General features: G+C 44.4%; 1 protein-coding gene and 1 pseudogene across 5 annotated transcripts; one reads left to right on the top strand and one right to left on the bottom strand.

Moving 5' to 3' along the window:
• Positions 1–1219: 1219 nt before the first annotated feature.
• LOC133901001 (probable E3 ubiquitin-protein ligase ARI8) lies at positions 1220–2899 on the top strand (annotated as a pseudogene).
• A 973-nt stretch (positions 2900–3872) lies between these two features.
• LOC133900059 (cysteine-rich receptor-like protein kinase 10) lies at positions 3873–8370 on the bottom strand. Of its 5 annotated transcripts, none has more exons than XM_062341149.1 (9): positions 8136–8370; positions 7619–8057; positions 7349–7401; positions 6783–6850; positions 5734–5822; positions 5118–5370; positions 4781–4991; positions 4496–4625; positions 3873–4364 (listed from the first exon to the last, which is right to left on the bottom strand). In XM_062341149.1, the coding sequence occupies exons 2-9, from the start codon at positions 8045–8047 to the stop codon at positions 4104–4106; spliced, it is 1494 nt and encodes a 497-aa protein (XP_062197133.1). In that variant the 5' UTR covers positions 8048–8057; positions 8136–8370; the 3' UTR covers positions 3873–4103. The 5 variants fall into 5 exon arrangements, with proteins under 5 accessions (XP_062197133.1, XP_062197132.1, XP_062197134.1 ...); XM_062341148.1 differs by having other exon boundaries at positions 8141–8370; XM_062341150.1 differs by having other exon boundaries at positions 7619–8090; positions 8181–8370.
• Positions 8371–11698: the final 3328 nt, after the last annotated feature.

Below are 11698 nucleotides of genomic sequence, written 5' to 3'. Positions count from 1 at the left end.
GCTCTCGCTTTGGAACTAGAGAGAGTTTATCAAGTACGTACAGACGCATGCCGAACGACTAGTAAGCGTTCAACAAAAATGTACTGCAAAAATTTACCGATCTGGGAAAAAAAGATACAGCCCCTGCGCAAAAGGAATGGAACTCTCAAGACTTAGCGAACAATACAGTCCACAGAAAGTATTGGTCAAAATGCCTCGGAGTTTACCTAAAAAGGAGCTCAAAATTAATGCCTCAAATGTTCAACTTTGATTTTTTTTAAACATTAGGACTTTATCTGCAACTACTACAAGTCGTACACAGATCAATCAAGTGAAACTAGCAACATCACACGTATTTTGCATATGTGAAAATAATCTAGCAACAGCACACATAATCTAGTACAAAATTCATAACATAATCATAATATAATCATGTAATTTCAGAGAAAAAATGAAGAGTATATAGCAATTAAAAAAGTAAAAGAATATAGTATAAAAAAATATTTGCATATACAAAATTCGTAACATAATCATGTAATTTCATGAGGGAAAATGACGAGTACCTGGATAGGAGAGTCGAGGGGACTGTATCGTCCAGAGTTAATCATCTGTAGCAACGTTGTGAGAATGATCAAGATGTTAACCGACTTGTAAAGGGTTGAAAACAACTCTTGTATAATAAATTAATGTAAAAATAGCGTGACGGATACGACCTTCATGATAGATGATGGTGAAGGTGACGTGTGGTGGCGCACCCTCTTGAGAAAGTTGGCACTGTAGGCAAAATGCAGGAGACAACACACTCTTTGGAGAAACCTACCGTTGTAGGCAAAGTACGGGAGGCGGCGTAACCTCTGGAAAATTTTGACAGTGAATGTATGAAAGATAAATATTAGATATCTAGATATGGAAGGTAAATAATGAGAGAGATATAATGTATTTTTAAAATACGTGAAAGATAAATATTAGATATTTAGGTATGAAAGATAAATAATAAAAAATTAAATATATTTTTTAAATAGAAACATAGTTCGACTTTGTACGATAATCATTTAATCAATTCGCGTGGACGGTGAAGATTGATTAGATTAACTATAATTTATATATTTTATATGAGTATAGATAACTGAGATACATTATCGTCCCCCAACCTTAAAAAACCCGGATTCTGGAGATTAACAGTCGATTGGCAGCACCGTGTGTGGCTACGTGGCTAGGGTTAGCCTAATAGCGGTGCGGCATGGCATCAGACGGCAGAGACGACGACGGCTGCGGCGGCCACAACAAGAGATGCCGAGTTAACGCCGGCGAGAGCGGCGATGGCACCTGCGATCACATAGATGGCGGCTGCGACGTTTGTGGAGAGCATGCTAAGGAAACGGTCGACGACGGCACCGCTGAGGATTACATGTACGAGGACTACGACGATGAGGAAACAAAGGTCGACGACTCGGAGTGCGAGAAGGGGCGGAGGTACATCGTTCTAACCGAAGACGTTGTCCGCGCGCGGCAAGAGGCGGACACGGCCAAGGTCGCCGAGGTCCTGTCGATCCCGTTGGGCTTCACGGCCGTCCTGCTGAGGCACTTCAAGTGGAGACCCCGGCGGGTCCAGGAGGAGTGGTTCTCAGACGACCGGCGCGTCCGCGACGCCGTCGGCCTGCCGGTGGACGGCGTCCCCGTCCCCGTGGCGCTCAACCCCCGGCAGGCTCGTCTGCGTCATATGCTTCGGCCGTTTCCACTCCGGCCGGATGAGATCGGTGGGGTGCTCCCAGCCTCCCACTACTACTGTGACGAGTGCTGGCGTGGGTACATCAGCGCAGCGGTGGGCGACGGCGCCCGGTGCCTGGCGCTGCGTTGCCCAGACCCGTCCTGCTCGGCGGCCGTCGTCCGGGAGCTCGTCAACGAGGTGGCCGAGGACGCCGACAAGGCCCTGTACGGGCGGTTCGCGCTCCGGTCGTACATGGAGGAGAGTGGCGGTAGGATCAAGTGGTGCCCCGGCCCCGGGTGCATCCACGTCGTGGAGTTCCTCGGCATCGACGGCGACGCGACGGACGTGTTCTGCGAGTGCAAGCACAGCTTCTGCTGGACCTGCGGTGAGGAGACGCACCGGCCGGTGTCGTGCGACACGGTGCGCGCGTGGCTGGCCAAGAACAGCTCCGACTCGAAGACGGCGAACTGGGTCCTAGCCAACACGAAGCACTGCCCCAAGTGCCGGCGGCCGATCGAGAAGAACCAGGGGTGCATGCGCATGACGTGCCGCGCCCCCTGCGGCCACGTGTTCTGCTGGCTCTGCCTCAACCCGTGGGGACAGCACACCAGCTGCGATGGCTTCCGGACGCCGCAGGACAATCCCGACGCCGGCAAGAAGCTCGCCCTCAGCATGGAGGAGGAGCGGCGGCGACAGGTAGGTCAAGGCGTCGCTGGACAGGTACCTGTACCACTACGAGCGCTGGGTGGCCAACCACACGTCTCTGCAGAAGGTGTTCAGGGACATGGCCGAGCTGGAGAGCTTCGAGCTCAAGAGGATGGCTGCCGCGGTGGACCTACCGGAGACAGAGACTTACTTCGACTTCTTGACCAAGGCATACAAGCAGATCGCCGACGGCCGGCGGGTGCTGCTGTGAGCGTACGCGTACGGGTACTACCTGGACTCGGAGCGCGACGCGGCCAAGCGCCGCCTTTTCGAGGACCTGCAGGAGCAGGCAAACTCGTGGCTGGAACGCCTGCACGGCTGCGCCGAGCTGGAGAGGAGGGAGCTCTTCTGTGCCAACGGCGAGGCCGCCATCGTCCGCGAGCTGTTGAAGTACTACAGGGACAAGGTCGTGAACCTCACCGCGGTGACGCGAACCTTCATGGAGAACCTCGTGAAAGCGTTTGAGACCAACGACCTGCCCGAGTTCAAGTCATTGAACTAGCTCGTGGATGGATGGATCCATGGATGGTTCCTCCTCCATCAGATTGATCGCCTTCAAGATTAGTTCTTCAGTTTTACCTCACTCAGACCATTTTAAATTTGGGATACGAATTAGTTTGGTGATGACACGGAAAGATCACAAGTTTAGTTTAATACAATCGTAACTTCGTTACTACACTATATTAGGGCCGCTGAAATGCTGAATGAACATATTGTTACTTATACTGTCTTTTAGCGTACCAATGGTGGCGACGACCGATGAGATCTTTCATGTTTCATGGCGAAAGGATGATTCCGGCGTTGATCCCTCCAAGAGCGCACGTATGCTTGAGAGAGGAAGAAGAAGCGAGCTAGATCGAAGACAAAAAATGCTATTTCTCCAAAATATAATGGCATACGATTATTCTGCTTCTGCCGTACTTATAATCTTCCCGTCCCATGAAACATCCACACTTGCTTATCAGGAGCTGCAAAAATGTGCAGGTAGAATGGTAGATCGAAGCGTACACTGATAAGAGAAAATTTGAAGCTCTGGTGTGGCGTACGACCCATCATCGAGACCAGGGAATGCAAGGTGCCCTTGATTATGTGAAGCTGCAAGTTGACAGTGTCTAAAAAGCACTTCTTCCAGTTCCGCGTTCCGGCTGTACCCTGCCTGCGTCCCTCTCCTTCGTCTTTACTCTTGCCTTGGACCACGACTGCGTACCTTTCTTTGGCTCCTGCAGCTGGAGGCGAATTAAGGACCTGAACGGCTGCTAGGTATGGCGCGCGCCCAAGCTCAGTTCTGAAGCTCCGATCCATTCCTCGGTGTTACAGAGTCGGTGACTGCAAACTGAGAACATTTCCTCTGATTTTAGTAACTGCAAGTCTTCAAGAGCAAGCTACGGTGTTTGGCGCCATGGATTCACCATCCGTGCAGTAGATTCTGAAGCTCCGTATTGTCGGATCGAATGGAAACACAAGACACTTTAGAAGGACATGACGAGACTGATAAAATGGCAGGCCAGGGTGTGTCCCCTGTACCTTTGTAGAAAAATTGTTGAAACTGAGATATGTCTACAGCTCAAACTGCTCGTAGAGCGTAACAATGAAGAGTGGAAAAACCAGACCATGGATGTATACCAGGTTCTATAGATCCTGATGCGAACTATCTGGACCGACAACGAATGATTGGATACATATGCGAAGACGTACGGCCGTACGAGGCAAATTAAAGCCTCATCTGGGGCTGCACGATCCGCTCTTCTATAGTGTAGTGTGGTTTCTTTGGTGTCGGCAACTCTTTCTTGCCATTTAGCATCTCAAGAACATCCGCCATGCTGGGGCGGTCTGCCCGATCAGATTCGGTGCACAGCAGTCCGACCTTCACGCACCTATTGATCTCCATTAGCTGAGATCCGTCAAACAATGAAGGATCAAATAACTCCTCCATTCGTCCAGCTTCCCAAACGTTCCAAAAACGAAGAAAAACCTATAGAAAAAAAACACATTATATATAGATGACAAGCTTAGTTGCATATATTCTGGAAGCTCACCAAGAAACAATAACAAATCGATGTTGCGCTGAAGTAGATGCATGCGTGCGTATAAATATATACTTACCCATTTATTTCTAGGTGGTTTAGATATGCACATAATGCTAACAGTCTCTAAGAGGGTGATGCCAAAAGCGTACACATCGTTCTTCCTTGACACAATACTTTCCATCATATATTCTGGAGGTATATGTCCCCTGAATGGTTAAATAAAAATGGAAGACCATAAGAAAGAATAATGAATAAAACGAAAGGATAAACTCCACGCATTACATGTGCTCACGCGAATGGAAATATTTACATAAACAAAAAAAAGAACGAAAATGGAAATATTTAAGGAATGACGTCTTACACTGTGCCTATTACGGCATAATGAGTGATCTCATCATCATCCAACACCTCAGAAAATTCGAAATCTGTAATCTTAGGATTCATATCATAATCCAAAATGATATTGGCTGGTTTCACATCCATATGGACAACGTGCTGCTCATGTAGGTACTGCACTCCCTGGGCTACCCCCTCAATTATCCGGAAGAGGGAGGACCAATCAAGTCGGGACTCTGCTAAACACAAGTCATATCACGGGGGAAGAAGCTATTAATTCATTATATACAAAGTTAATTAAGAGAAAATAAAATTTACCCAAACGTGAAATATATATGATCAATATATTAGTGGAAACATGCCTCTGATAATCTTGCCCAAGCTTCCGTTCGACATGTATTCTTCGACCCAAATATATTCCTTTTCTTTGCCTTTGAACAACCGCATCACAGAAAAAGATCCCGCGGCTTCATGACCATATCCCAGAACTTTCACTATATTTTTGTGCCGAAGCTTTGAAACCAGAAGAAGTTGATCATAAGTGCGGGCCCAACCTAAGTAATGTGATCTTTTAAATTTCTTGATGGCGACCACATTTCCGTCATTTAATACACCCTGAAAAGTACAAACACAGTTTAATGATGGGTTCATGTCATCACTGAAATAAATCCAGGAAGGTGTTATCACCCTGTCTGAATATATTTACAATGTACATCTGTGAAGCTATTCTCTCTTAAGGTGTTATCTGATTTTTTTAAAAAGGAAAACTCATCTTGGAAGACATGTTAAATGTTATACTGTGCATGTGTGGCTATGTGGCATGTGTGCCGTACAGAGTATCTCATAGGGGACCTCCTTTCTCTATGTATGTAGGGACTATATGTAGAGTTAAAAATTGTACAATCACACATACCTTATCGCTAATAAAGTGGAAGCCTCTAAGCATAACAAAATTAGCAAACCAAACATATGAAGTACCTTGTAGACCTCACAAGCACTACCTCGTCCAATGAGGTTTCCATCATTTATAGCGGCCTTTAACTCAGATAAATTGAACTTCTTTAAGGCTGACATGGAAACAACAGATACCACGTAGTTTAGGTTATGCAAACATGAAACTGTTGTCATAATATTCAATTTGAAGGACCAAAGTGGTAAACATTGATAGTCTGTGAAAAAGAAGAAGAAGCAGTGAACACCGATAATGGTATGTAACTATAGGTAGCCTGCCAAACAAGTAATATAATGCATGGACCGGAATTATGATGAAGAAAGATCAGAAAATTTTAAGACCCATATGTGCAAGGATCACACGGCAAGTGATGATGAGTAATTAACACTTTGGTTTGTTAATTGAGAGTTGCATTAAACGGATTGTGAAAAAAAATGTGTTCATGTGCAAATTAAGTAGATAAGATTGGTGTGTTGATAGGCGGACTGGTAGGTCTTCGTTGCAAAAACCGAAGAGTTAACTCTCGTGTAGTTGAGACGTCAGGCAATTGAGCGTTCCCTAGAGTTTGGTTCATTTTCCTACCCTCAGGGAGAAATTGTCCAAGCAATTCTAGAATTATACAAGTGCCAACGTAACAACAAGCCATATGCTAATTTAAAATCACAAATAGACTGGCACCGTATGCATTTGGGCACAAAAGAAATTATATCAGAGAAATTGTATGGATAAAGTACTCTAAAGCAAACATAACCTAAAATGCAAGTGAAAACGGGAGAGTAACACTAATAAAAGCCTAGTCATCTTAACTTTCACTTTCTACCTGTGTATTAGCAGGCTCTGTTTCTACGTGACTTTGTAAACATGTCATTTTCTATGTGTGCACAGTTGCCAACACAAGAAGGGGCCGCTCAAGTTTGAGTGGAATGTCAATTTGGTTACTGCAGGTTTATGACCTTTTCAATAGTCTTTGTACCTTTCAAGTATCTAGTTGTGAAGACTTGGAATAATTATGCGCGCGCGCGCACTCACAGTCGCTGCCACTATCCAACAAAGATAACAGGAGATCCAATATTACCTACTAATGGAGCAAACGACGCCACTCTTTCTCCTAGTATGTTGTTTCTCTCGCCGTCCACTTCAGATCTGCCATTGCCATTATCAAATGAAAACGACTTCCTTTTTATGTTGGCAAAAACTTTTTTAAAAAAATCTGTGGGATATCCCAAAGCTTGCTAGTTAACAGGTTAACATATATTCATTAACTTTGACATCCATTTGTGGATAGCACTAGGAAGATTAAGTGTACATCTTTTACCTGCCTAATTTTATTTCATCATATTGCTTATGTGGATATTGCAATACTGCGGTTTAATTAGCTCAAAGCTCAATGATGCAGCAGCTTAGTGGAGGAACAAAAATTAGTCCCAACTCCCAATTACATAATGTTTGTGTTGGTTTATAACCTATAACATCAGAGTTTTGCCAACAACCAACATGAACGAATAAGCTAAAATGATGTGACATAGTTTGTTAGTCCATGGAATTGTAAAGTTAACTTCGAGTTACTCTCCACAATACACTTACAAGTTTTATCATAGTGCCACAACAAAGAAGGATAAATTTGCATCGTAGATATCTGACCTAGCATCATCAGTTGAATGACTGTTCTGTGTTATTTCCACCACTCCAGTATCCTGAAACAGCAAAATATTTTCAATTACTTTATCACAGAGAAGCTTGTATATAATTATTACTATGAGCTCTATCTAACAAAATAATTTTTTTGTACATCCCTGGGTGTCTAGGCCAACACAAATTAGCCAACTATAGTCAGTATGTATTTGCATTACATGAGTAAAATAATTTTCGTATGGAAAAATGTAGAAACATGGATCTAAAAAAACATGGCACCTGTTGCAGCCGGGGAGGAGGATGAACACCACCAGCCTGAATAGTTAACAAGACGATGGTGGTGTGGGTATTGATGGCGAAGGACGCCAGCATCACTTTGTTCAAGATATCATCTTTCACTCGTTGCAGGTGCTTGGACAGGTCCCCTGCTGCGATGAAACGGCGGATGGTGCTCCTCTCCTGGCAGGCCGTGACGAGCTCGAGGGCGCGTTCGAGGGTCTCCTCCAGATCCTCCAGCGCGGCGCTCATCGCCGGGTTGTTATTCATCATCCCCGTCTGCTGCAGCTGCGATAGGATAGCGCTGAATCTGAGCACGCGCTTTCTGATCTCGTGGCACTCCTCCTCGTTCCGGCGAACCGTGTCCGCCGCCTTCTTGATCGCGAGCCCAAGTTTGACGATCTTCTCCACGCTGGCCACCGGATCGGCCATCGCTCCAACCCTACAAGGTTACAAGTACAATATACAAGAACCTCTAATGCACGCAAGTGAGGTCATGAGCAAACTAAGATCCAGAAACCTTACTGAATTTGTCGTGGCAATCAGAGCAACTAATTCTGCTCACCTCTTGCTTCCTCCAAGCTACCCTGTGCAGATCTAGCGATCGCCGGTCGTCCGTTCGCTCGGCAGCAACTTACTCTGCTCCGGCCATGACTCAACTGCTTACTGCTCCCCCAATGGAATGGACAAAAAACTAGCTCGAGGGTGTTCACGGGGCGCTCCTTAGGGGTTGACCTTGTGCTCTGGCGGGGAGAGAGAGAGGGAGATGAAGCTCGGGAGGGAGAGAAGCGAGTAAGCAACGCACCGACGGGCGGCGACGCGGGCTGGTGCGCGCGAGCGAGCGGGAGAGAGGGAAGGTAAGTGGGCTTCGGTCCGAGAAAGGAGAAGGGAGGAGAGTGGGAAAGAGGGGGAAGCACTGGGCTGGGCTGGGCTGGGCTGTGAATTGGGAGGAGAGGGAATCGACCCTAGAGTGAATTGAGTTTAGGATTTAGGTTTTGATTTCCAGAAATAGAAGAAGTTCAAATTTCAATGTAATTCAAATTTGAACAGCCATTCAAGAACCAAAAAAAATCTAGGAAGATCCAAAAACACAGAATGTAAATTTTTTGCTTGTTTTCAAATACAAATAATTAAATTTGGAGTGAACTTGAGCTACTTCTCCTAGCTTTAATTTTATTTTGTTGCAAAAAATTAAAAAGTTTGAATTTTTTGTGGATTTTAAGTGCCTTAAAACACAGGGTGTTACAATATCGTGCGTGAATACGGATCGAATATGTGACGAGTCTGTATGACGATGTTTTGACGTAAGTGCGCATTTCATGTTTTTTATATTTTTTTAATGCATATGTGGGCACATATACATAACACGTGTGTGTATATATATAAAGATTAAAACAAAGATAAAGAGAGAAAGAGAAAAGAAGAAATAAAAGAGGGAAAAAAAGAAAGAGCTCCAGCCAGCCCAGGACCCTCTCTTTGGGCAACTGCGGCCCGAGACCGGCCTCCTCCCTGGGCCTTGCCTCGGCCCCCTTCCTCTCTCCTTTTCTCTCACTGGGCCAGCCAAACCCACCCTCCGCTTCTCCTCTGGGTCGTAGCCTTGGCTGGCCTAGTAGTTGTTTCTTCTCCCTCTCCTATCCTCCACGTCGAGCCCATCTCAGGGGGAGGGCTCCTGTATTTCTACCTCGGCCGCCACCCGAGTGCGTAGCCACTCGAGCTCACGTGAGCACGCCGCCGCCCAAATCGGGTCGCCCTGGGCACTCCTAATATTAATGTTTGAAAGTGCATGTAGGCCTTCTATGTGGGTTTTGATATCGATGATAAGCCATTAAGGAACTAATATGTTCAATGAATATTTGAATAGGTAAAAGTCCTAATGATGAGAGCTAAATGATGTTGGCGATCCCTAAAAATGAAGAAAGAAGACGGCGGTTGAATATTTCTATGGTTATAGCATTTTATTTTATATTGAGTATAGGAATATCGTACTATTAAGAGAGATGCAACGTTGAAGGCTTTGCTATGAACTTAATGCTCAAAGTTTTTTTCCTTAGAATGAGTGACACAATTCACAATACGAACACTTGGGTTGAAAATGTTCTGGAAAGATTGGAAGTTCTGATTGGTTCAATCGGAAGTTCCGGTCATAGTCGGAATGTCCGATGTTTTGGGTTCTTAAGTCTCTTGGGGGGGGGTCCTATTTTCGATTTAATTGGAAGTTCCGATGTGGGTCGGAATATCCGGAGTTTCTCAAACCATGGGTTCTAGGGTTGGTTTTATTTTGCTAATCAGAAGTTCTGATATGAATCGAACTATCCGATTTTCTTAGAAACCTCCGGTTCTCGAGATGGAGTTTTGTTGCTAATCGGAAGTTCCGATATGTGAGATCGGAAGTTCTGATGTGTGTTTTCTTCCAGTTTTTGTTTGGGTTGAGTAGATCAATATTGTTACTTTGCATAGATCGGAAGTTCCGATCTGAAGTTCAGAAGTTCTGATGTAGGCTAAAAAAGCACATAAGAGCTAGTTTTTGGGGTACTCTATAAATACCTCTTCACCTCTCCCAAACCGGCGGCTGCTCCTTTGCCTTGTGAAACACATCTATCACCTCTCCTCTCTCCCTTCTAAGTGATTCAATCCTTGGTGAGAGATTTGAGAGGAGGAATCGAGTGATAGTGAAAGGTTTGCAATCTTTGAGCACTAGAGTACATGTCCAAGTATTCTTCATGCATATTTGTTACCCTTGAAGATTGAGATCTTCTAGACGACTGGGAGTCGCTCACGAGCCACCAATTTATTTGTGGTGTATCGTGAGAAGTTTGTAAAGACCTAATTTTGCCTCCGTAAGGAAAGAAATACTAAAAAAAAGACGAGGAATGCTTTGTGCAACCTCGGAAGGAAAATGGTTAAAAGAGACCCGGCTCAAGTGTAATCGAGCCCCTCAACGGAGATGTAGGATCCCATTAAGAATCCAAACTTCGGGAATAAATCCATCTTATCTCCGTTTTTGGTTATTTCTTACCACTTCTGTGATTTCGAGCAATTCGTTTATTATCTTGAGTTAAACTTTTTGCTTGTTAGTTCTACTTTAAATTGAGTAGTATCATACCCTGCTTCATCTTACATTTCATAGTTTAACTCATCATTGTTCGTAAATCCAGCTAAATTTCTATCAAGCAAACTGAAAGTTCCGATCGTATCAATCGGAAGTTTCGGTGTTGGTCGGAACATCCAATATTCCATATCGGAACATTCGACCTGCTTCCGCTGTTCCGTTTTAATATTCGAAAAGCGCCTATTCACCCCCCTCTATGCCGATAACTTGATCATTTAATTTCTTAAACATTAATTAAGTGTCCACATAAGTAAAAAGATGAGATGATAAGTAATTTAAAGATGAGAGAGAATGGGCTTGTTTTTTTATAGAAGAATTTAGCTCTTCGCGCAATACTAAATAATTGTGAGACATTAAATTGTTTTAAGACACCTTAAAAAACTAGCAAGATATATATATATATATATTGAAAGCTTGTTTCTTAACATTAATTTTTATTTTTTTAAACAGTAAATAAGAAACAAAATATTAGAAGTGACCTTATCCTGTTATCCGAAGCAAACCGCCCCGTCTCATACCCCTATCTCTAAGTGCCATTTGAATTGTTAGGAAACCTGGAGTTTCACAATCGAATGTGGACCCGTCTCGATCTCTTAAAAGATTCGATTCTATCTCTTAGGGGTTTTTGGTACTATATATACGAGGCAGCACCCCTCATTGTAAACACAGATGAATAAAGAATAGACAGCTTTTCCCCTACGCTTGTGTCTCCTTTTGCAATTGTTCCAGAGAGAGCGCTGGACTACACCCGGTAGCAGCGGTTTCTCAACACGTTATCAACACGAAGCTTTGTCGGAGATCAAGCTAGCGGAACGAATCTGCCTACGACCGATCTACACTGCATCGACATCGTCGTCAAGCGGGCGGGTCTTTGGCCTAGCCTATATGCCCTACGCGGCACGAAATCGCTCGCAAGACGCCGAACAAATAAGATAAAACTCCTGCTCCGTGATGATGGAAGCATTTGTGCTAAT

Source organism: Phragmites australis, chromosome 19 (genome assembly GCF_958298935.1).
Source record: "Phragmites australis chromosome 19, lpPhrAust1.1, whole genome shotgun sequence".
Lineage (NCBI taxonomy): Eukaryota > Viridiplantae > Streptophyta > Magnoliopsida > Poales > Poaceae > Phragmites > Phragmites australis.
The sequence above is the reverse complement of the archived record's forward strand: the minus strand, read 5'-3'. Positions and strand labels throughout refer to the sequence as shown.

Bases quoted from the DNA above. Each gene is read 5' to 3' on its own strand.
- LOC133900059 (XM_062341149.1), bottom strand. From the start codon at position 8,047: ATGGCCGATCCGGTGGCCAGCGTGGAGAAGATCGTCAAACTTGGGCTC. The intron at 7,402-7,618 runs GTGCCATGTTTT...TTGCTGTTTCAG, and splicing joins CTCCTCCCCGGCTGCAACAG to GATACTGGAGTGGTGGAAAT. The intron at 4,626-4,780 runs GTAAGACGTCAT...TTAACCATTCAG, and splicing joins TATGCCGTAATAGGCACAGT to GGGACATATACCTCCAGAAT.